General features: G+C 37.2%; 1 protein-coding gene and 1 long non-coding RNA gene across 2 annotated transcripts in view; both read right to left on the reverse strand.

Annotated features, from left to right (window-relative positions):
• ZNF804B (zinc finger protein 804B) overlaps window positions 1-27,030 on the reverse strand; it is a gene marked incomplete at both ends in the record, with an annotated part of 502,854 nt that overhangs the window by 70,123 nt on the left and 405,701 nt on the right. Inside the window, one exon of the mRNA XM_082845949.1 lies at window positions 10,245-10,388. Within this exon, the coding sequence (XP_082702075.1) occupies window positions 10,245-10,388 (144 nt within the window). The remainder of the gene's footprint in view (window positions 1-10,244; window positions 10,389-27,030) is intronic.
• Window positions 20,868-21,641, reverse strand: LOC309966020. Its single transcript, XR_014326420.1, has 2 exons — window positions 21,383-21,641; window positions 20,868-20,970 (listed from the first exon to the last, which is right to left on the reverse strand). It is a non-coding gene; the product is annotated as an uncharacterized lncRNA (long non-coding RNA).

Consider the following 27,030-nt stretch of genomic DNA (forward strand, 5'->3'; position numbering starts at 1 on the left):
CTTAAATTTACCGAGGCTTGATTTGTCATCCATGATATGATCTATCCTCGAAAATGTTCCATGAGCACTTGAGAAGAAAGTGTATTCTGTTTTTTTTGGATGCAATGTCCTATAAATATCAATTAAGACTATCTGGTATAATGTGTCATTTATAGCTGTGTTTCCTCATTTGTTTTCATGTTGGATGATCTGTCCATTGGTGAAAGTGGGGTGTTAAAGTCTCCTACAATTACTGTGTTACTGTCAATTTCCTATTTTATGGCTGTTAGCATTTGCCTTATGTATTGAGGTGCTCCTATGTTGGGTGCATAAATATTTACAATTGTTATACCTTCTTCTTGGATTGATCCCTTGATCATTATGTAGTGTTCTTCTTTGTCCCTTGTAATAGTCTTTATTCTGAAGTCTGTTTTGTCTGATATGAGTTTTGCTACTCCAGCTTTCTGTTGATATCCATTTGCATGGAATATCTTTTTCCATCCCCTCACTTTCAGTCTGTATGTGTCCCTAGGTATGAAGTGGGTCTCTTGTAGACAGCATATATATGGGTCTTGTTGTTGTATCCAGTCAGCCAGTCTGTGCCTTTTGGTTAGAGCATTTAATCCATTTACATTTAAGGTAATTATCAATATGTATGTTCCGATTACCATTTTCATAGTTTCATTTCATTTTCATAGTTTCATTTTCATAGTTTCATAGGGTTTTTTATTGTAGGTCTTTTCCTTCTCTTGTGTTTTCTGCCTAGAGAAGTTCCTTTAACATTTGTTGTAAAGCTGGTTTGGTGGTGCTGAATTCTGTTAGCTTTTGCTTGTCTGTAAAGATTTTATTCTCCATTGAATCCTAATGAGACCCTTGTTGAGTAATCTTGGTTGTAATTTTTTCCCTTTCATCCTTTTAAATATGTCATGCCACTTCCTTCTCTCCTTCAGAATTTCTGCTGAAAGATCAGCTGTTAACATTATGGGGATTCCCTTGTACATTTTTTTGTTGCTTTTCCCCTGCTGCTTTTAATATTTTTTCTTTGTCTAATTTTTGACAGTTTGATTAATATGTGTCTTGGCGTGTTTCTACTTGGATTTATCCTGTATGGGACTCTCTGTGTTTCCTGGACTTGATTGACTATTTCCTTTCCCGTATTAGGGATATTTTCAATTATAATCTCTTCAAATATTTTCTCAGACCCTGTTTTTCTCTTCTTCTGGGACCCCTATAATTCAAATGTTGGTGCATTTAATTTTGTCCCAGAGGTCTCTGAGACTGTCCTCAATTCTTTTTATAACGTTTCATCATTATAAAATGAAACGATGAAGAGGAAAGTCTAAAAGTTTCTGAAAAGAAGGATTAAGAGCCAAAATGACATATATAACTTTTCAACAGCAACACTAAAGGCTAAAACCCAGTTGAAAAATAAATAAAATGTGAGCACAGAATAAACGCATTTATATTTACTGACAGACAAGGGCTCCCAAATTTTACCTTGTGTGTATTCTTCCTTTGGAAGCTTTGGGAAAATAGGTTCCACCAAAAGGAGGAGTAAAATAAGATATAGGAAATCATGAGATCAAGGAAACAAGGACTACAGCCTAAGAGAGAAACAAAAGCATTCATAGGATGATGATAAAGAGAAGTCCCAAAAGAACAGCTGTGCAGCAGGTCTGGAAGGCAACCGGGTAACACTGGAGCAGAAAGACCCAGGACTTCACCAGAAGAGGGAGGGGCTGGACAAGGACTGATCTATCATTTCATTTATCTGATGTTTTGAATTTGATGTTTGAATCAGACTTTTTTCTTATGTATGGTAAATAGTTCAGAGATGAATTAGAAATAGGCAGTGGTTTTAAAAAATTGAGCAAATATAAAAATAAGGTAGTTTCTAACTCCAGGAAAAAATAGGTATACAAGAAAGAAAATATAATTATAAAGTAATCACAGTACCTTATGAGGGTCACATAAAAAAAAAACTACAAGTCACAGTGACATAAATTCTGATCATTGACTTAACACAATAAAATACAAATCCCTATGGACTGACAAGATATAAGTGAAAACATATGAAGGCAGAATAATGTGTATAGTATAATCACATTTTATGTTTATGTTTTATACAAGAGTTTATGACTTGATAATAAGTATTTAGAAACTTATCTAAAAAGATATGGACCAAATTGTAATTAAATGCTATTACTTAATGTTCCATACTTATATATTCCTTAATTTTTAATATAAACAAGTATCTAAGCATTCCTTTTAAGAATTAATTCTGTATAAAATATAGATCCAGGGCTTCCCTGGTGGCACAGTGGTTGAGAATCTGCCTGCCGATGCAGGGGACGCGGGTTCATGCCCCGGTCCAGGAAGATCCCACATGCCATGGAGCGCTGGGCCTGTGAGCCATGGCTGCTGAGCCTGCGCGTCCGGAGCCTGTGCTCCACAACGGGAGAGGCCACAGCAGTGAGAGGCCTGCATACCGCAAAAAAAAAAAAAAAAAAAAAAAAAAAAAAAAAAAATATATATATATATATATATAGATCCAAAATGTAATTTAACTTTTACACAGTATTTCAGTTTATGTGCATCATAATTTAGCCACTTTATTTTCATTGTATGTTTAGATTGCTTCTGGTATTTTTCTATTTTAACTATCTTCATGTATAAATCTTTGGAATTAACGTGATTATTTTTCTAGAATACACGCCAGATGGAATTGTTCATAGGAAAAATTCACATTTTAAGTCTTTGATAAGTAATCCAAAGCTGAACATCAAAAAATTGAGACAATTTATATCCCCACAAGCAATGTTTAACCGTATCTATTATCTCACATCTTGTCAACACTGGGTAGTATTCTTTTTTCATATTTGACACCATTTTTTTGAAAAACTCTTCAAGTTTGTATTTATATGATTACAAGTGAAGTAGACCATGTGTTCATATGTTGTAAGTCATTGACAGTCTTCTGAATGTACCCCTCTCCTTTCCTCTCCTTGTCACTGCTGTAAATATTTCAGTCATATCTCTTGGGCTCTTAGGCTCCCATCTGACGGCAGAGCCAAGCTCTCTTCCTTGTGTTCCAACCCTTAAACTGCTTCTAGGTTTTTTCTTCTAAATCACAAATCTGATAATATCATTTGCTTGCTTAAAAGCCCATGAAGACTAGCAATTTCCCATAGAGTAAAGTCTAAAATTCTTCAAGTGGAACACTACTTCAGCATTAATATGGGCTCAAGTATTTTCTTAAATTATAAAAATGTGTTTCATGACAGCCTTTGCTCAATAATTATAAAGAACTTGGGATTAGAGAGCTAATTTTGCTCATTATAGTATTCACTCTAACTACCTAAGAAGTGATTAAGGAGTGACATCACCAAGATGGTGACATAGGTGATTGCTGACTTTGTTCCCCCTCAGGAGAAGAACAACTAATAACTATTCAAGAATAAGACATCACTGAGAAAATCCTACAACACAGGGGTGAGGCTAAAGCACCCCTTGCACCACAGAGACCAAGACACTAAATCAGAAGGTGAGAGAAGAAGTTACACATTGATTGCATTGTCCCTCCCCCAGGCCAGTGCAGCATCACATGGAGAGGTCTCCCTTCAGCCTCCAGTTTCTCCAATGAGCAAAGAAAACCCAGGGCGGACAACCAATCCCTACCCCCAGCATTGTGGGTCACTTTGTGGGAGCCCCTACTCTGATCTTGCCCCAGATTGCAAGGGAATCTTCAGGGCTCAACCACGGGGACAGAGAATTGGGGTGAGGGGTCTTAACGACACTTGGATCTTGGCAGACTGAGTTCAGACCTATAGTGCCCAAGTAGTAATCCCAACCAGCAACAAAGTGAAAAGATAACCTATGAAAGGGGAAAAATATTATCGTTATATATCTGATAAGGGGTTAATATCCAAAATATATAAAGAACTCATACAACTCAGTACAAAAACAAATAACTCAACACTTACCATAATTATCACTTCATGATATATGTAAATAAATTGGGAATATGCCAAAAATCACTGAATTGTACATTTTTAAACAATTAAAATGGTAAATTAAAAAAATCATCATGCTGTAACCTGAAACCTACATGGTGATATATGTCAATTATATCTCAATAAAGGAAAAAAGAAGTGATTAGTCAATGACGGTAGAATATATTGACAAAGGACAGAGTAGCAGGGTCAGTATGGTGTGCTGGTATATCAACTCTGGAAAAATCAAATGAAACATATAAAGTCCTATTTGTAGTGTGTGTGGATCTCCCACCATGGCTGATTTCAATCTACCAGTGGTTTAAGAACCAGCTCACAAATTTTTTGAATATTAAACAGTTGGCTCTGGAGAGCCAGTGTAGGCTGACCCCAACCACCACTGACAGTGCCAATAGGGTATTATTTGGAGAAGTGGCAACATTCTAACTTGAGTTAAAATGCAAAGGAAAGATCCTACAGAAGAGATGACATTGAGCTAAGACACAAATGAAAAGAGGAATCAGAAAGTTGAAAGTCATCTGAAAAAACAGCTCTGGAAGAAAGAGATATGGCAAACACACTAAGGCAGGAAATCACTTAGCACAACTGAAAAACAGAAAGAACAAGAACATATATTTTTAATTTATTTTTCAGTTGGGAGCTCACCTTGAGATCAAAAGGTCTCTTAGCCAGGGTGAAAGCAGTATTTTAGAAGAGGTGAATTATGATTCAGAAGCTAAGATCAGTTTTGGTTCTTTTGTACTTCTTTGCTAATAGAGTTTCCAATTACTGCTGGGTAATTCTTGGGGGAGGGTGGTGGTGCAGATATAGAAATATAAAATCTACCAGAAACCTGGGTTTATAGAATACAAAATACAGCAGGAAATAAGTATTATTCTATTTTACCAACATTTATGGTTCTAGTGTTCATTCTAGACACTCTAGTCTACATTTCTTCTTCAATCTTGCCAAGCCTACAAATTAACTATACTTTTAAATCCTGTTGCCATATTAAGATGACTAGTAGCTTAAATATACTATGCTGAAATGTATCATTGGGCAGTCTTTGGATAAAATATAAATCAAATTGTAGGAACAAAGCAAGAATAACTGGATTAAATTCAATTATCAGCTTTGGGAATCTTTTCCCTTTGGCGTCAAGATGACAAAAGATAATTCTGTTTTGTTTATTTTATCTTGAGCAGGTAGAGATGGGGAGAATCCAAAATAACATTTTAAGAATGAATCAGTTGGAGTTCAAATCCAGGCTTGAGAAGTGAACAGCTCCTCCAGAGTGAAAATAAATTCTATTGTGAAGCAAACGAAGATTAGGAGGATTAAGTGTCACATGTGGAGGATCTGAAAGTGGATTTGGTTTTTATTATTGAAGGTATTTTTATGGGTTAATTGTATGGGGATCCAGTTCATTTGTTTTTTCTAAGCTGAGATGAGCCAGTATGTCTCTGGGGCAGGAGAGACTTGTGCTGCTTGTGAGGATGTGTATTATTTGTTTCAATATTATGCATTAGCAGCTAACAGTCCCAAGAAAGGGATTATGACTTGGTAGTCTCAGAAGTAATTAATTGTTACTGACATGTTAGCTATATTAATAGTTACAGTACTCTCTTTATCCAATACAACTCTCTTTATTGTAATTTGTATACATGTTCAAATTGCTTTGGTAATAATGCTCAACATTTACACAGAATTTTTAAAAGTTCAAGGCAATAGCTAAAACAATCGAGTTATTTCCAAAAACACGAGTTAGGTATAGAATGTGGCTGTCAAAACTGGAAATTCAATTTTTCCTTGTTGAAGAAACAGAAAAAAATCAGCTTTGTTACTGATAAACTTTTTCTACAAGAAACATATCTCAATTTTTATTAAATTATAGAAAACATTATTAAATGTCCAATGGAATTACTTTAAAGCTATGAATCCCAGATTATTTTACTTTATTATTTAAAGTTATATATTAGCTTACTTCTCTAGAATTACAATAAATCTGTAAATAATACAAGCTTTGCAATAAAATAAACACATAGGACTGCAATTTAGATACAAGGTAACACAAAAGCTTTAGAAATCACTTATTAAAATGAAGGATCCTGAGTAATTATAAATGAGAGGAGGTAGAGAGGTAATGCAGATTACCCTGTTTCTAGCTCTAAACTATTCATTAATGAGTAATAGAATTAATTCCATGTGAATTTGGATTCACTTCTAAGTGTACCAAAAGACCATATTGTTGGAAGTTCAGCACAAGAGGCCAGATATTTACTCTGAATCCACATGGAAAATAAAATTAAGGCAACTGTTCATATTATTTAGGCCAGAAAATACTCTCATCCAAATCCCCAGCAAAACCAAGTAGAAATATTTAGCTTTGGGATTTGGGAAAAAAAAAAAAAAGATTTTGCATATTTTACTTTAGTGCATATTTCCTATTTCTTGTACATAAAATTCAGTTTCATTTAAAAGGCAAATTGTACACTCAGCTTCATTTAGAATTCAGGTAATTTTCAAAATATTTTGGGCCCAAATAAATCTTTAGATGGAAGTATTTCAACATTTACCTAAGAAAGCAGTTTTATGAGGTCTATGGCAAATTTAATTATTCCAATGTTTCCCAAAGTGGGCAGCATGTACAAAATTCTGTACAATATGAATGTGTTGATCAAAAGGAATTTGGAAAACGCTGTTAAATCGGCTTAGCATGAGTTCTCAGCTTTTTTTATATCTGGATATAAGTTGTCAGTCTATGTATTAAATCTACTGAAGTATACGTTGAAATACAGCCCCCAGGCATCCCAGACAGAGGGAAGATTATGAGCCAATAAGAGCAGGTGGGAAAGCATAATGAATCTTTTAAGAAACTAGAAGGAAATTCTGGGGTTGCAGGAGATAAATCTGGAAATGGATGCCCGAGCCAAACTGTGGACATTTTGAATGACAGACTAAGTAATTCAGAGTTTTTTAAAAGTCAGCCAGCAGCCATTGATGCTTTCCAAGGAGGGGAGTGATAGAATAAATATGGTAGTTCGGGAGGATCAATCTGGCTGAAAATGGATAGGTTGGTGTGGAGAAGGGAAAATACTGGAGGCAGGGAGTCCAGTTAGAAGGCCCTAGCAAAAAATCAGGAGTGATATTAAACATGAATGGTGAAAAGACAATGCAAAAGGAAGAATGAGAACAAGGTCTATTGCAAGAGAAGAATGGGAGGAATGAGGGACAGTTTCAAAGATTTTTAAAGAGCTCTCCAAGAGACTGATGGTGACTTTAGTGATCACAGTGAATCTTTTGCAGCTTCTCTGGGTTATGCTTGATACAGGCTCCCATGCCTTGATATAGGTTTTCTACCATAAGGGACTTTCCATTCTTGGTTAACATAGCTAACTTATAATTCATTCTTTAGGACTTCTAGCTCACCTGTCATCTTTTCATTCTTAAATAATTTTTATATGTTCTCTTAGTATCCTAGATATACAAATTCTACAATATTTAAATCAATGTATTTTACAGATTGATTAGGTAGATTACAGGTTCCCCAGTCAGATTACAGGCTCCCTGAAATTAGGGATTAAATTTGTCCACTTTCAACAGCCAGCACAGTAGCACATAGTGGAAACTCAATCACTGTTTGAACAAGGAGTATGCCTAGGAATCTTAGAATGTTAGTAAGCACAGTAGCACATAGTGGAAACTCAACCACTGTTTGAACAACAAGTATGCCTAGGAATCTTAGAATGTTAGTAAGCACAGTAGCACATAGTGGAAACTCAACCACTGTTTGAACAACGAGTATGCCTAGGAATCTTAGAGTGTTAGTAAGCCTAAAGAAAGACAGAAATGGGCAAATAGATGGAATATAAAGATTGAGGAAAGGTAGTTTTATCAACATGTTGGAAAGCCAATGGAAATAAGATTGAGGAAAGTGATAAAAAGGTAAATTGATGAGGCAGAATTGCAGAGTGAAAGGCAGACTGTAGAGCGTGGAGAATTCACCCTCTGGTAGTCCAATACTTTCTACTGTTTTCAAAAGAGGCCTCATACCCCTCCATTTCCTCACCTTAGTTCCTTGTGTTTCCACTTTCAAGAATTCCATCCCATCTTGAGCCTCTTTTTCAACATTTACACATGCACACTTAAAGCACAGGTCAAATGTCACTATCCCCTGAGACATTCTGTGGTCACTTATTTCTCTGAATCTCCAGAGTGACTTTTTTTTAATATGCAGCCTGAAGCACTCTTACATAAAATTCACGTTAGGTGATACTTTTGGGAAGTTTGCCGTTATAGACATATTCTATCTAATAAATGACAAAAGGATGATAGAATTAGAATCATCATTTTACAACTCCAAATGAAGTAATAGGTTTAAGCAAATGATCATCTATGGATACAAGAACTATTAGTGGAAAAAGGTTGGTGGGGTACTTAATGATGGATGGATCAAGGCAATAGTATCTGAACCCACTGATCAAACTTCAAGTCATAAAAAGAAAGAAAACTAGACATCATACACCTCCTTATGGAAAGACACAACACACCCTCTAATATATTTTTACCAAGAAAAAAATGTTAACCTGCATTTGACCAGATTTTATCTGTAACAACAAGTTTAAAGGAAATATAGAAGACAGAAAACGTGCAAAGACAACACTGGGTTGTATTCAGTAAAATCTCAAATTTGTGAAACAATACAGTTTTTCAACAAATAAATTGCAAGGAGTAAAATTTAAAGAGAGAGTGAAAAACCCATAGTTTAAATATATATTAAAAGAAACTTAAAGATGTGTCAACCAAAAGTGTGATAGGTTTGGATCCTGATTTCAACAAACCCAAATTTATAAATCATTTATTAGACAAATGAGAAAACAAGACCACCCACTGATACCAAGATACTGTTAATTTTTAGGTATGATGATGGCTATGTTGTTTAAGCATCATTATTCATCCTGAAATACTTTCAGATGAAATGATACAATGTTTGGAATTTGCTTCAAAATAATGCACGGTGGTAGCAGGGGTGGGGAAGTGAGTGGTGGCTCTATAAATGAAACAAGACTGATTGCTATTGGAGTTGGATAGTAGCCACATAGTTCATTTTTATTTATGATTGAAAAATTCTATTTTGTGTCATTTCAAAATACAAGCTCCTGTGCTCCATCTTAGAACTATTGAATTAGAATATCTAAAGGAGAATCTGGAAATCTGCATTATTAACAGGTTGCGAAGTGATGATTATGCACACTAAGATTTGGGAATCATAGTCCTAAACAATTCATCCCATTGTTCTTGCTCTTGTCAGAGACATCCAGTCAATTATATATGCATGCTGTATCTTTAAAGTTAGAAATTGTGTCTTGCATCTCCCAAAGCCATATATTTTATATGTGCTCAATAAATATTAGTGATGCTAGTCAAAACCTTTATTGCTGTTCACTCTGAATAAACATTCTAGGTCTAGAATATACGAGACTTACTCATATATTCAAAGATACTAGGAGTGTGCACCTTCTCAGCTCTTAGCAATAATCCTCTGGCCATGTGGAATTTCTTTCTTAGTGGTATTTAACACTCCTAATTCCTAAAAGGCTAGTATTCTCATACCTCATGCAGCAAGGATAAAATTTAACAGATGAGAACAATAACCTCCTCTTTCACAGATAGATAGAAATAGAGAATCTTAGCTTCCATGTGTAGAAAAAGAAAATGAAATGTGAAGTGTTTATACCTGCCATTACCCCTCAACTTTGCCTCTGTCAAGATTTTCTTTGTTTGCAATGGTTCATTTATTAAGTAATCACTTTGACCCTCCTAAGAGGGTATTCTTGGGAAAATGTAAACTTATATTGAAAATTTTTTTCCCCAAAGACTTAGTATTCCCTATACCTTGGAACTCTTGAAAGAATTCTATGATAGATTCTGTCCTAGTACTAGTCCAGTGTTCTAGTTCTGCCACTAAGTAGCTAGGTGGTTTTGAATCTGGCCCTATTTTTAATGGGTCCTGGTTCCCCCACATACATAACTCTAAAATAAATGTCAATCTGCCCTTGGATCATCTGTAAGTTAACCTACAGTTTTACATTCCTTCTAGGAAAAAGTATTTCACCCAATATTTAAACAGAAAACACAACCTTCAAGAAAAAAAAAGGTATAAAATGGTTTTACCTCAGCATCTTAGACAAGGATAAATACGGCCAGTTGCATATATTGTGTTCTGAAGGTATAAATCCAGGAATATGAAGGCTATTTCCCACTTCGACTTACCTGCTTATGAGCATGATCATAAGAATTAATATGATTGTCAAACTCCTGGTGTTTGTGGTACTGCTTGTCACATAATTCACAGTAAAAGTTTGCCTTTACATCTTCCAGGGCCTTTGCTGTGGACTTCTCCTTTTCTGGAAAATCCTTAAAAAAAAAGGCAAAAATGTTGGTTACATTTCTCTCTAATAGCATAATCAGATCTCATATTAATCAAGTTGGTATTTAATTTTACTGTGACTAAAAGGATATGGTTAGTCACATTACATTTCAGAAATTCATGGCACTGTGGAAGCAACTTTCAGCTTAGCCTTATCCCTAAGTTATCAATAAACACATAATGACTTATCATAAAGGAGCCCTCAGCTGCAGTACGGTCATTACTCATTCTTCTTCTTGCCACCCATTTCCAGGTGTGGTTCTGCTGGAATACTCATCCCCATTCCCTCTGCCTATCCAATGGCCTATCTGAAACACTGTAAGACCTCTCCACGACAATATTTTATTGGGGCACTGATTGCATTGTTTTGTATTGTTCACCTACTGCTCATGTTTAGCCTCCCTGAGATCATGTGTTGGGACTTACTATTCTCTCTGCACACAGTGCCTTTCCCACCTTATTAAATTGGTGAGCTTCTACTCCTTTCCCAATACCCAGCTCTTTGCTCCCTCTGGGAATCATTTTCCATGACATTTCAAGGAGGAGAAAGCCTCCATTATGTTGCTTATTACTAAACACATCTATGATCATTCCTACTTTGTCTTTTTCATGGACATTTCTTTCTTTGATATTACCCCTTACATTTTTTGGATTCCACACAATTCCATCTTCGGCCAACTGAATTATCCACTCTACACACTCTCCCTGGGTGATCCCATTCATACTATAGTTAGAGCCTTATTTATCCATAATCTCTAACTCCAGCCTAAGCTTCTCCCACAAGCATCAGCTCCTGCTAGACATTGCCAATGAGTGTATTGCACAGTTTTCAAAATTATTACGCTTACAATTTTGACTATGCTCTATCTCAAACAGAACTTTGGCCCTATCATCCTCCTGCTTAAAATCCTCCTGAATTCTCTCATTGCCTATAGAATAATAGTGACAAATGTTTATTGAGCATAAACAATGTGCCAGGTATTAGATTAAGTATGTGAATTATCTCATTTGTTCCTCACAACGACCCTATAAAAATAAGTTCTATTTTAATCTACAATTTACAGATGCATCAACCAGCACTCAGAGAGATCACACACTTGTGGCCCCTGAGTTACCAAGTGCAGAAAGGATTTGAATTCAAATAACCAAGGCCTACCTCCTTTGTTAGTAAACAGCTGTGCTTTACCATCTCCCTTTAAGGCCAATCCCCTTAATATACCATACAAGCTCCTTCCTACCTCATCAGTGTCATTTATATCAATCCATGCTCCCATGTTACCCTCTTTAATTCTATTAGCAGACATGCCACATGATATTAAAAGATTTGTTTTCATGTCTGTGGCTCCCATAAATCTTTTGAAGGCAGGAACTGTTTTATTCATTTTTGTGTCCACGGTGCCAAACGTATTGTCTAGCCCAGAATAGGTGCTTATTTAATATGCATTACATAAATTAATAGATAATGCTGGCTTACATATTCATGCCTCCTATCATTCTGTAAGTTCTTCTCTATTATCCCAAGGCCTAAATAAAAGAATGGCTGGCACTTAGACGATACCAAATAAATATGCATAAAGAATGGGTGAACAAAATAAAGAATAGATTTCAGCTTTGTTTCTCCAAAATGACTAACCTTCTATAGAAAGAACTTAGGCCATAAACCTAAATCATAGGGCTATCACTACCCAGACAAAAAAGCAAACACGGAATTTAGGCAGATTCTACAGGGTTGGGAGAAGTGATGGGGCAATTAATTCAGACATGGAACATAATGATTCAAGCCCAAATGTAAGTGTCTAAAACACATGGCAAGAAGCAGGAAGGACATGAGTAACATTAACAAAGATCAAACTAGACAAAATATCTGGATTGCCTATCTAAGAGAGTTGACGAAGAAATGTGGTTACATTCTAGGCTGATGAGGCAAATAAAAGCTACTTGACAGAATGTATCCAGTAATGAGAATGTGGATACCAATTGCAAGACAAAAACCCAGTTACTCAACGAATGGAGATAATATAGTCACTTGATAACTGAGGGAGAAGTATAGCATTGAGGTAGAGCATATCTTTTGATGCAGTACACTTAGAATCAGGGGAAACCATTATTTTTCATCCAGTCTTTCTCACTAGAAATTTGTTATGTGCTTTCTCAGTATAATTGCAGGGATTGGATTGGAACAGGGACTACTTTGGTTTACCCATAGTTCTTACTTTATGATGAGCCAGGAACAACAGCCTCAGAAAACTGGCCATGTGCCTTGGATATTGAGCAACTCTGCCTCAGCTATGTTAACTGGGAGTGGAGTAGGGGCGGCGACTGAGAATTCAGGGTGAATCTGTAGCTAAAAATGTGCTTTCTAATTATTCCAGATTTTGGAGAGGATTTTGTGACAATAGCTCAATGGCCAGGAGTGGAGCTTTTCCAGTTACTCTTGGCATCTATATCTAAACATTTTTTATCTCTAAAACTCCCTTTAATTATGATATTATAATATATGACTCTCAATGAAAAATGTTATGAGAGTTCTACCAACATTTTAGTCATATACCATCTCCTACAAATGTTTACATTTTACAAAGCCATCAGATTAAATTACATGCCCTGTTTCTTGCTTCATTTTTCTTGCCAGGAAATAGTGCTGATATACCCGTTTCTCTTCCCTATAAGGGACTAATGATATTCCCACAGCATATCCTAGTCCCCTTATTAAGAGAGGAAGGATGCACAGGTGGGATATAAATGCCATGAGCAAAACATACAGAGTTCACAACCCAGTGTGTCCCTCAAAGCCAGAAGTAAAAGCATAAACCCAACAGCAGTGACTAGGGAATAGAAATGGGGAAACTGAGGCCTGAGAGTAGAAATATCAGGCAAAGGAGACTACAAACCAAGAGTTGGGTAAGGATAGAGGAATCATAGAGGAAAAGAAAAACAAAAATCCTTAAGAATTTTTGGTGAAACTTGAAAACTGAGATTAGAGCTGGAGCTGACTTTTAGTAAAAGAACTATAACTTAGTGGTCCATGCTATTACTCAGCATAAGGTAGACCTGCTCTGAAGTGTCAAAGTGGACTACCTGTGGAGATGGAGCTGAGTTGGCCCATCTCTATGTGCCAGGAGGCTGGAGGGTAAGGTCTCAGACTAGTAGGGGAGGAATCATGTAGTCTATCTAATTCTACCATTTAGCAGAAGAGGCAACTGATGTTTAGCAATTTCGTGATTTGAATAAAATCAGCTAACAGTAAAGCAGGGGCGCACTTTCCATTGTATCACGCTGCCCCATCCACTCAATCATTCATCCGTTCATTTAACCACACATTCATCCCACTATTATCAAGCACTTAAACAGTCAAGAACCTCTTGTTAAGCAACCTGTAATCGTCAGTTTCTTACTAGGTCTCTACCTCAGAGTTGTACAGTCTAGCATGGGATAATTACATATGAACAGGTAAACACTATGAATTGCAATACAGTGATAATCATAAGTTGTTATAGAATTTACCTAGTTCATACTAGTTAAGAATAATTTGAAGAAAAAGTCAGATTTTTTCTCTCTCTCTCTTCTTCACACATAGCATTAGATACGCTGTAAGTTCTCAGCGTCTCTTGCCTTTTTGTTTAATGACAAGATACTTTTACTGGTCAAATAGCTTTGAAGGCAAATTAAGGTGAGATTTACTCTCTGAAATAATTACAGTCTTTAAATATATTGAGATATGGAGTAAACATGAAAGGAGTAAATAGCCACCTATTCTCAGTATCAGTAAATTTTTAAAATTAAAAGTGAATAAAATTTATAATAATACATTAAACATATAACATTTGATGTATAGCTGTATCATTGATTTGCTAGTCATACAAATTTCCCTTCTCACAATTTGCCTAGAAGAGGAGACTTCGGAAGCTTATTTAATAGAAAAAATAACATTTATGAAATAAAAGAAAACTTCTTGTTAAGCATTCTCAATGATCCATTAAATGTTGAAAATGAATTATAAATTGAATATGAGTTATCTTAATAAGTCATTTTTAAAACATTAGGCATTGCCAGTGGGCAATTATGTTGCAGTTCAGTAAGAATTCCATAGTAATTAATTACTTTTCATAATTAATATTTTGGGTGCAAAGAGAGTAAATATACTTTTTCACACTAAGAATTTTACATTCATGCATATAACAAGTGTATCTGTAAAGTGGCAAGTATTCTGACTACAGTAATGTGTTTAGTTAGAAATATGTATGTTTGCTACCAAATTATTTTTATCATTGTAATGATGCTTACACACTAAAATCCATTGCTCTCTCTTTGTAAAATAGAAATCTGCCAAGCACTTCATGTTTGTTAACTCAATCTTCACAACGACTTTACTAAGTATCATCTCTTATTATCCCATATAAAGACATGGAAGACAAGGCACAAACACATCTAGAAACTCACTCAATGTTGAAGAGCAGAGACTGGATTCAGACTCAGATCTGCCTGTCTTCAGAGCTATTTATCACCAGGCTCGTGGCTGCCCTAATTAGCCTTTATCCAGATGCTGCATAATTCTGAGCTGTCTCTGCTAACTGTTTTGGTAGATTTGGAATGATACAGAGCCCCTTGCTCCCAAAGAGAGTAAGGACTAATTATAATTTTAAAAATCTATAAAGCTCTTGAAGCTGAGAGATGGGCGCTAGGAAAATACAAGGTGGTAGTCCTGTTCTGCTGGCTGTGAATATGTGCCTTGATTATTGAAAAGAAAGAGAAGAAATCAATTGCTGTTCTTCGTATCTCCCTGATGGCAATACCAGCTCGGAGCTTTGAGAACTGAATTCACATTCTTTGCATGAAACTTCACATTTGACCTTTCACTGTTATGTGTAAGAGATTGCTTTAAGAATTCTAACATTCTCTAACCTGTTCTGTTACACAGGCCCCAGATAAAATCCTGTCTCAAAGATAGTGAATTCTCCTCCTCCTTTGATCAAGTGGCTGTTGCTGATTCAAAAAATCTCTTTTGGTCCCCATTGTCCCCTTGCACCACTGTAATACATTGGGTAATGGGAAACTTGATTTAGATGGGTTTCTTCATGTATTTATTTTATTTTTGTGATAGAGAAAAAAAATAGTGTTTGAAGACTGACTAAATTGAATCTCAGCCTCTTTCTTACAGCAGTTTCAACTTTAAATTTTCAGTTTTCTCAGGATAAATTAAAGGGAGTAGTGGGTAGCTTGAAGGATTGTTGTGAGTATAAAATGAGATCAGTTTCATGGAAGCACTTAGTACAGTGTATGCTAAAAGTAGGTACTTGATGTTTGGATACTTTGTGTGTATGTGTCTTTGTGTTATATGTATGGGTATCGTTGTATCCATACGACACTAAAATTTTTTTTTAAATAATACCATTCTCCTATGAGTCTATAAAGCAACTTTCATTTTCTGATGAAAATTTGAGCAAGTGATAGGAATCCTTATTCTCTTCAACCCACCGTCTCATATGAAAGCACAATCCCTGATAGAAAAACAAATTTGGTTTCCATAAATATGATTTTCAGATGTTTTTATCTCACAATTTGTTGTTTTTCTTTTGTTTTTTTTTTGTTTTTTTTTTTTTTTTTGGCGGTACGCGGGCCTCTCACTGCTGTGGCCTCTCCCGTTGCGGAGCACAGGCTCCGGACGCGCAGGCCCAGCGGCCATGGCTCACGGGCCCAGCCGCTCCGCGGCATGTGGGATCTTCCCGGACCGGGGCACGAACCCGTGTCCCCTGCATCGGCAGGCGGACTCTCAACCACTGCGCCACCAGGGAAGCCCTCACAATTTGTTTTTAACTCTTGGACTGTTTAGAAATCCCACACACAGTCAAGAGAGCACTGGATGCCCTTAATTAACATTAATATTACTAATAGTGATTTCCCTAAAGATGTGACGGGCTTCTTTTATATGGTCTTTGCATTCTATAGCATCTAGCATGTTACTTGTTACTTAGAAGAAACTCAGTAAGTATTTGTTGAATAAGTTAAATTAATGAATAAAAACCAGAGAATGCTTTTCCCACTAAGTAATAGATAGCTTGGCTCACTGTGGCAATGTTAAGTTATATCATGGGGAATTAAACTGCTGAAATGATGGCAGAATAAACAGATGAGTATGATTCTAAGTATATGGAACTTTTGGAACAACCTTTTAAAAAAAATACGGATTCTGAGGTCTAAGGAGCTTACTGAAGAATTAGCCTAAACTAATAGAGGGTGGTAACTGCATACAGATTCACAATCAGAACTATAGATTATTGATTTCCAATGTTCCTCCTGTCTTACCATAATCAATAGTTCTCCTTAAAATTTGTTGAGAATCAAGTGTTGGTTTCCCAGACTTGAACTGGACACGACCAAAGTTAGACCTTTCCAGCAATGCCCAGGTAGGTATAATGTCAGCCACTGCCTGGATTTGAAAAAGAGCTTTTCCCCTCTTATTAGTGATTAATTCAAGCTGCCCAGATGAGAAGATGAATACAACCATTAAATATGTGAACTTATCACTGGGTGGCATGCTTTGTGAACATCTCAGCATCGTTTCTAATTTGGAAAGAATGATGAATTTCTGACTTACTGGCGAGATGCCAGAGTAATGATTTCATTTCTGTTCGTGAAGCAACAATTAAATATTTAAAGTTTGCTTGTATAACTGCTTATTTTGGAGAAGATTCCCAATTGGCTGCATTTGAACAGAGGTTATTTTTGAAAAACACATGCATATCTGTTAGAACCATTGTTCATCAGTATTCTACACCACCAACTTCATCTTCCTCAGCATAAATTAATATACAGTTCCTCTACCAGAAAAACACATAAGTATATAATGCAGTCCCAGGTGTAGCCTAAAATAATCGTAACAGTAGCTATTGCTTTATTACCTAACTACGCATGTCTTCCATAAAGGAAAAAAGGCGCACATATAATTTCCATATTGCTTACCAATGGGATACAGATGGTGCATTGCACAAGTTCATAAAGGTTATGGATTGGTTTTCAGAGTATTTTTAACAACTAATGAAACAGAAAAATACATGTAAACCAATGAGATTTACTGGACACCGTGTAGTATGAGCCCATCAAGATGCAAGGACTACCAGTCTCTTACACAGAACATCCCAGCCCTCACCAGTAAAAACAGGCAATATTTTTGGGTGGGAGAGAAAAAGAGAGTACATGAAAATATATGTAAATTTACCCAGGGTCAAGGACAAGGTCGAATCCATTAAATAGCAGTCCTTGGCCTAGAGTTCATGCCCAATAAACGTCCATTAATGAATTCATGAATGAATAAATGTAGTGAGTGAAGGAATGAATACATTTAATTTCTTTCTGACCTTTTTCCTGTTTAGTTATTGTGCTAAAGGGGAGAGAACTGGAAAACCTGAAATGAGTATGGTGATGTTAAAACCCATACACTTGTACACTTCAAAGAGCGAACCCTAATGTGGAATATAGACTTCAGCTAGTAATAACACATCAATTTCAGTTCATCAATTGTAACACACTCACCCACCACACTAATATAAAATGTTAATAATAAGGGAAACTGTATATAAAATTAGGGGAGAGTATACAGGAACTCTTTGTATTTCCTGATCTATATTGCTATGAACCTAAAAATACTCTTAAAAAATACTCCAGTATTTAGAAAATAAAAGTGTACAACGAAATCACATTTTTATAGTCCTACCTTCACTGAACTCAAAGAAAAGCAATGCATGATGTAAAAATAATCTAATCCATGTTATGTAATGTACATGGCTGAGCTCAAGGGGTGGGGCCAGATGACAAGGAGGGCTCCTTTGTATGGAGAGATCTTGAGATCCCCAATTCCGTTCTGTCATTTTCCATGAGAGAGAACAACCCTCAGCAATCCTTGAGAAAAGCAGGACTACTGACAGACCATATTTATAATCATTAGATCCACTGGAAATTCACGGGTAAAATTTCTATCTTTGAAAGAAAGATTTTAGAATGAGTCTATGCTGTGGGTGTGTAAAATATGATAAGAAAATGAGTTTTCTTCCCCCAGACTGACAATAGTGTCCCATTTATAAAGGTAGTAATTACCACTCCATCAATTCAGCCCACAGATATGTATAACTGTAATGAATACAGACATATTGCATTCATCTAAATTGAATACATTTAAATGAATACATCTATTGTGCATTAGACAGGAAGTACTTTCATTTACCCATTACTCCTGCTGTAACTACTTATTTTAAAAATGCAATTAATAGTGTCTGACATTTCATTTTCTAATATAGGAGAAATCAATAAAAAATGTCAGGTAACTAAGTTTTCTGGAAAGTTGCTAGTGACACCTGCTGAATTACAAACCATTTTTTAAAAATTCAACATCTGTAACAGCTATCTAGGGGAGAAATTTTCATTAAGAGATGCTGACCTAGACATTGCTTCACTTTTGCATGGGAATTAATGGCAAATATGTTCCCTTCAAAAAGATTCAGGTGATTGTTAAGTCACTTCCTGTTCTAAGGCCTTCTCAGGTTGCTCTGGAATTCATCTGTACAATTCTAAAAAGCCGTGTTTCTGTTCTACATGTGCTAAAACAGGCCTAGAAACTCCTAAAATGATCTGCTAAAATAGTATAAAGAAAAAGTTTTTGCTTTTAAAAAAGGACACACAAACCAGAAAAATGCCAAAACTCCAAGGACATTCTTTCTGTTTTTTCTGAACATTTGCTATCTTGTTGGATTAAAAAGTCTGCTACATTTGGTTTACTTGTTCTATAACCAGAGATGTTTAAAAAGTGACTGTGCTCACAAAGGCACTTCATTATTTCAAACTGGCTGCTCCAGGGTTCTATCTATTGAAATTCTAATAGGTAATTTACTTTCAAACTTAGAGAAAACTAGCAATTGTGAAAGAAGTATGCTATACAGAAGCTTTGTGTCTCAAATCTTGAAATATTAACTTCAAGCTGGGAAAATGTGTCAAAGTAAAGGAAATCTATTAAAATGCTAGTTTTCTTTGAGAGGAAGGCATTCACAAGGGCTAAAGGAAATGCTATAAACAACATTACATTCATTTCAAGATCATGAAATGATGTACAAAACTTGGGGCTCTGGGGCTTCTGGGAAGATGGTGGAAGAGTAAGACGTGGAGATCACCTTCCTCCCCACAGATACACCAGAAATTCATCTACACATGGAACAACTCCTACAGAACACCTACTGGACACTGGCAGAAGACCTCAGACCTCCCAAAAGGCAAGAAACTCCTCAGGTACCTGGGTAGGGCAAAAGAAAAAAGAATAAACAGAGACAAAAAGATAGGGACAGGACCTGCACCAGTGGGAGGGAGCCGTGAAGGAGGAAAGGTTTCCACACACTAGGGAGCCCCTTCGCGGGTGGAGACTGCGGGTGGCGGAGGGGGGAAGCTTCAGAGCCGCGGAGAAGTGCACAGCAACAGGGGTGCGGAGGGCAAAGCGGGGAGATTCCCGCACAGAGAATCAGGGCCGACCAGCACTCACCAGGCTGAGAGGCTTGTCTGCCCACCCGCCAGGGCAGGCGGGGCTGGGAGCTGAGGCTCGGGCTTTGGTCAGAGCACAGGGAGAGGACTGGGGTTGGCGGAGTGAACACAGCCTGCAGGAGTTAGTGCACAACGGCTAGCCGGGAGGGAGTCCAGGGAAAAGTCTGGACCCGCCGAAGAGGCAAGAGACTTTTTCTTCCCTGTTTCCTGGTGCGGGAGGAGAGGGGATTAAGAGCGCTGCTTAAAGGAGCTCCAGAGACCGGCGAGCCGCGGCTAAAAGCACGGACCCCAGGGATGGGCATGAGACGCTAAGGCTGCTGCTGCTGCCACCAAGAAGCCTGTGTGCGAGCACAGGTCACTCTCCACACCTCCCCTCCCGGGAGCCTGTGCAGCCTGCCACTGCCAGGGTCCCGGGATCCAGGGACAACTCCCCGGGGAGAACGCACGACACGCCTCACGCTGGTGCAACGTCATGCTGGCCTCTGCCGCCGCAGGCCCGCCCAGCACTCCGTGCCCCTCCGTCCCACCCCCCACCCCGGCCTGAGTGAGCCAGAGCCCCCGCATCAGCGGCTCCTTTAAGCCCGACCTGTCTGAGCAAAGAACAGACGCCCTCCAGCGACCTGCACGCAGAGGCGGGGCCAAATCCAAAGCTGAGCCCCTGGCAGCTGTGAGAACAAAGAAGAGAAAGGGAAATCCCAGCAGCCTCAGGTGCAGCGGATTAAAGCTCCACAATCAACTTGATGTACCCTGCGTCTGTGGAATACCTGAATAGACAACGAATCATCCCAAATTAAGGAGGTGGGCTTTGAGAGCAAGATTTATGATTTTTTCCCCTTTTCCTCTTTTTGTGAGTGTGTATGTGTATGCTTCTGTGTGAGATTTTGTCTGTATAGCTTTGCTTCCACCATTTGTCCTGGGTTCTATCTGTCCGTTTTTTCATTGTTTTCTTTTAAAATTTTTTTCCTAATAATTATTTTTTTATTTTAATAACTTTATTTTATTTTACTTTATCTTCTTTCTTTCTTTCTTTCTTTCTTTCTTTCTTTCTTTCTTTCTTTCTTTCTTTCTTTCTTTCTTTCTATCTTTCCTTCCTTCCTACCTTCCTTCCTTCCTTCCTTCCCTCCTTTAAATAACGAATCATCCCAAATTGAGGAGGTGGACTTTGAGAGCAAGATTTATGATTTTTTTTCCCCTTTTCCTCTTTTTGTGAGTGTGTATGTGTATGCTTCTGTGTGAGATTTTGTCTGTATAGCTTTCCTTCCACCATTTGTCCTAGGGTTCTATCCGTCCATTTTTTTTTCTTTTCCTCTTAATAATTATATTTTATTTTAATAAATTTATTATATTTTATCTTACTTTATTTTATTTTACTTTATCTTCTTTCTTTCTTTTTTCCTTCCTTCCCTCCTTGCTTCCTTCCTCCCTCCCTCCCTCCCTCCTTTCTTTCTATCTTTCTTTCTACTTCTACTAATTCTTTCTTTCTACTTTATCTCCCTTTTATTCTGAGCCGTGTGGATGAAAGGCTCTTGGTGCTGCAGCCAGGAGTCAGTGCTGTGCCTCTGAGGTGGGAGAGGCAACTTCAGGACACTGGTCCACAAGAGACCTCCCAGCTCCACATAATATCAAACGGTGAAAATCTCCCAGAGATCTCCATCTCAACACCAGCACCCAGCTTCACTCAACGACCAGCAAGCTACAGTGCTGGACATCCTATGCCAAACAACCAGCAAGACAGGAACACAACCCCACCCATTAGCAAAGAGGCTGCCAAAAATCATAATAAGTCCACAGACACCCCAAAACACACCACCAGACATGGACCTGTCCACCAGAAATACAAGATCCAGCCTCATCCACCAGAACACAGGCACTAGTCCCCACCACCAGGAAGCCTACACAACCCACTGAACTAACCTTACACACGGGGGACACACACCAAAAACAACGGGAACTATGAACCTGCAGCCTGCAAAAAGGAGACCCCAAACACAGTAAGATAAGCAAAATGAGAAGACAGAAAAACACACAGCAGATGAAGGAGCAAGATAAAAACCCACCAGACCTAACAAATGAAGAGGAAATAGGCAGTCTACCTGAAAAAGAATTCAGAATAATGATAGTAAAGATGATCCAGAATCTTGGAAATAGAATAGACAAACTGCAAGAAACATTTAACAAGGACCTAGAAGAACTAAAGATGAAACAAACAACGATGAACAACACAATAAATGACATTAAAAATACTCTAGATAGGATCAATAGCAGAATAACTGAGGCAAAAGACGGATAAGTGACCTGGAAGATAAAATAGTGGAAATAACTACTGCAGAGCAGAATAAAGAAAAAAGATTGAAAAGAACAGAGGACAGTCTCAGAGATGTCTGGGACAATATTAAATGCACCAACATTCGAATTATAGCAGTTCCAGAAGAAGAAGAGAAAAAGAAAGGGACTGAGAAAATATTTGAAGAGATTATAGTTGAAAACTTCCCTAATATGGGAAAGGAAATAGTTAATCAAGTCCAGGAAGCACAGAGAGTCCCATACAGGATAAATCCAAGGAGAAATACGCCAAGACACATATTAATCAAACTGTCAAAAATTAAATACAAAGAAAACATATTAAAAGCAGCAAGGGAAAAACAACAAATAACACACAAGGGAATCCCCATAAGGTTAACAGCTGATCTTTCAGTAGAAACTCTGCAAGGCAGAAGGGACTGGCAGGACATATTTAAAGTGATGAAGGAGAAAAACCTGCAATCAAGATTACTGTACCCAGCAAGGATCTCACTCAGATTTGATGGAGAAATTAAAACCTTTACAGACAAGCAAAAGCTGAGAGAGTTCAGCACCACCAAACCAGCTGTACAACAAATGCTAAAGGAACTTCTCTAGGCAAGAAACACAAGAGAAGGAAAAGACCTACAATAACGAACCCAAAACAGTTAAGAAAATGGGAATAGGAACATACATATCGATAATTACCTTAAGTGTAAATGGACTAAATGCTCCAACCAAAAGAAACAGATTGGCTGAATGGATACAAAAACAAGACCCATATATATGCTGTCTACAAGAGACCCACTTCAGACCTAGAGACACATACAGACTGAAAGCGAGGGGATGGAAAAAGATATTCCATGCAAATGGAAACCAAAAGAAAGCTGGAGTAGCAATTCTCATATCAGACAAAATAGACTTTAAAATAAAGACTATTACAAGAGACAACGAAGGACACTACATAATGATCAAGGGACCGATCCAAGAAGAAGATATAACAATTGTAAATATTTATGCACCCAACATAGGAGCACCTCGATACATAAGGCAAATACTAACAGCCATAAAAGGGGAAATCGACAATAACACATTCAAAGTAGGGGACTTGAAAACCCCACTTTCACCAATGGACAGATCATCCAAAATAAAAATAAATAAGGAAACACAAGCTTTCAATGACACATTAAACAAGATGCACTTAATTGATATATATAGGACATTCCATCCAAAAACAACAGAATACACTTTTTTCTCAAGTGCTCATGGAACATTCTCCAGGATAGATCATATCTAGGGTCACAAATCAAGCCTTGGGAAATTTAAGAAAATTGAAATCGTATCAAGTATCTTTTCTGACCACAACGCTATAAGACTAGATGTCAATTACAGGAAAAGATCTCTAAAAAATACAAACACATTGAGGCTAAACAATACACTACTTAATAACAAAGTGATCGTTGAAGAAATCAAAGAGGAAATTAAAAAATACCTAGAAACAAATAACAATGGAGACACGACGACCGAAAACCTATGGGATGCAGCAAAAGCAGTTTTAAGAGGGAAGTTTATAGCAATACAATCCTACCTTAAGAAACAGGAAACATCTCGAATAAACAACGTAACCTTGTACCTACAGCAATTAGAGAAAGAAGAACAAAGACCCTGAAAGTTAGCAGAAGGAAAGAAATCATAAAAATCAGATCAGAAATAAATGAAAAAGAAATGAAGGAAATGATAGCAAAAATCAATAAAACTAAACGCTGGTTCTTTGAGAAGATAAACAAAATTGATAAACCATTAGCCAGACTCATCAAGAAAAAAAGGGAGAAGACTCAAATCAATAGAAATAGAAATGAAAAAGGAGAAGTAACAACTGACACTGCAGAAATACAAAAGATCATGAGAGATTACTACAAGCAACTCTATGCCAATAAAATGGACAACCTGGAAGAAATGGACAAATTCTTAGAAAGCACAACCTGCCAAGACTGAATCAGGAAGAAATAGAAAATATGAACAGACCAATCACAAGCACCGAAATTGAAACTGTGATTAAAAATCTTCCAACAAACAAAATCCCAGGACCAGATGACTTCACAGGCGAATTCTGTCAAACATTTAGAGAAGATCTAACACCTATCCTTCTCAAACTCTTCCAAAATATAGCAGAGGGAGGAACACTCCCAAACTCATTCTACGAGGCCACCATCACCTTGATACCAAAACCAGACAAGGATGTCACAAGGAAAGAAAACTACAGGCCAATATCACTGATGAACATAGATGCAAATACCCTCAACAAAATACTAGCAAACAGAATCCAACAGGACATGAAAAGGATCATACACCATGATCTTGTCGGGTGTATCCCAGCAATGCAAGGATTCTTCAATATACGCAAATCAATCAACGTGATAAACCATATTAACAAATTGAAGGAGAAAAACCATATGATCATCTCAATAGATGCAGGGAAAGCTTTCGACAAAATTCAACACCCATTTATGATAAAAACCGTCCAGAAAGTAGGCATAGAGGGAACTTATCTCAACATAATAAAGGCCATATATGACAAACCCACAGCCAACATCGTCCTCAGTGGTGAAAAACTGAAAGCATTTCCACTAAGATCAGGAACAGGACAAGGTTGCCCACTCTCACCACTGTTATTCAACATAGTTTTGGAAGTTTTAGCCACAGCAATCAGAGAAGAAAAGGAAATAAAAGGAATCCAAATCGCAAAGGAAGAAGTAAAGCTGTCACTCTTTGCAGATGACATGATACCATACATAGAGAATCCTAAAGATGCTACCAGAAAACTACTAGAGCTAATCAATGAATTTGGTAAAGTAGCAGGATACAAAATTAATGCACAGAAATCTCTGGCATTCCTATACACTAATGATGAGAAATATGAAAGTGAAATCAAGAAAACCCTCCCATTTACCACTGCAACAGAAAGAATAAAATATCTAGGAATAAACCTACCTAAGGAGACAAAAGACCTGTATGCAGAAAATTATAAGACACTGATGAAAGAAATTAAAGATGATACAAATAGATGGAGAGATATACCATGTTCTTGGATTGGAAGAATCAACATTGTGAAAATGACTCTACTACCCAAAGTAATCTACAGATTCAATGCAATCCCTATCAAACTACCAATGACATTTTTCACAGAACTAAAACAAAAAATTTCACAATTTGTATGGAAATACAAAAGACCCCGAATAGCCAAAGCAATCTTGAGAATGAAAAACGGAGCTGGAGGAATCAGGCTCCCTGACTTCAGACTATACTACAAAGTTACAGTAATCAAGACAGTATGGTACTGGCACAAAAACAGAAAGATAGATCAATGTAACAGGATAGAAACTCCAGGGATAAACCACATATGGTCACCTTATCTTTGATAAAGGAGGCAGGAATGTACAGTGGAGAAAGGACAGCCTCTTCAATAAGTGGTGCTGGGAAAACTGGACAGGTACATATAAAAGTATGAGATTAGACCACTCCCTAACACCATATACAAAAATAAGCTCAAAATGGATCAAAGACCTAAATGTTAGGCCAGAAACTAACAAACTCTTAGAGGAAAACATAGGCAGAACACTCTATGACATAAACCACAGCAAGATCCTTTTTGACTCACCTCCTAGAGAAATGGAAATAAAAACAAAAATAAACAAATGGGACCTAATGAATCTTAAAAGCTTTTGCACAGCAAAGGAAACCATAAACAGGACCAAAAGACAACACTCAGAATGGGAGACAATATTTGCAAATGAAGCAGCTGACAAAGGATTAATCTCCAAAATTTATAAGCAGCTCATGCAGCTCAATAACAAAAAAACAAACAACCCAATCCAAAAATGGGCAGAAGACCTAAATAGACATTTCTCCAAAGAAGATATGCAGACTGCCAACAAACACATGAAAGATGCTCAACATCATTAATCATTAGAGAAATGCAAATCAAAAGTACAATGAGATATTATCTCACACCAGTCAGAATGGCCATCATCAAAAAATCTAGAAACAATAAGTGCTGGAGAGGGTGTGGAGAAAAGGGAATCCTCTTGCACTGTTGGTGGGAATGTAAATTGATACAGCCGCTGTGGAGAACAGTATGGAGGTTCCTTAAAAAAGTACAAATGGAACTACCATATGACCCAGCAATCCCACTACTGGGCATATACCCTGAGAAAACCATAATTCAAAAAGAGTCATGTACCAAAATGTTCATTGCAGCTCTATTTACAATAGTCCAGAGATGGAAACAACCTAAGTGTCCATCATCGGATGAATGGATAAAGAAGATGTGGCACATATATACAATGGAATATTACTCAGCCATAAAAAGAAACGAAATTGAGCTATTTGTAATGAGGTGGATAGACCTAGAGTCTGTCATACAGAGTGAAGTAAGTCAGAAAGAGAAAGACAAATACCATAAGCTAACACATATATATGGAATTTAAGGGGGAAAAAATGTCATGAAGAACCTAGGTGTAAGACAGGAATAAAGACACAGACCTACTAGAGAATGGACTTGAGGATATGGGGATGGGGAAGCGCAAGCTGTGACAAAGGGAGAGAGTGGCATGGACATATATACACTACCAAACGTAAGGTAGATAGCTAGTGGGAAGCAGTCGCATAGCACAGGGATATCAACTTGGTGCTTTGTGACCGCCTGGAGGGGTGGGATAGGGAGGGTAGGAGGGAGGGAGACGCAAGTAGGAAGAGATATGGGAACATATGTGTATGTATAACTGATTCACTTTGTTATAAAGCAGAAACTAACTAAAACACCATTGTAAA

Source organism: Leucopleurus acutus (genome assembly GCF_964270905.1).
Source record: "Leucopleurus acutus genome assembly, chromosome: 9".
In the NCBI taxonomy this organism is placed as follows: Eukaryota; Metazoa; Chordata; class Mammalia; order Artiodactyla; family Delphinidae; genus Leucopleurus; species Leucopleurus acutus.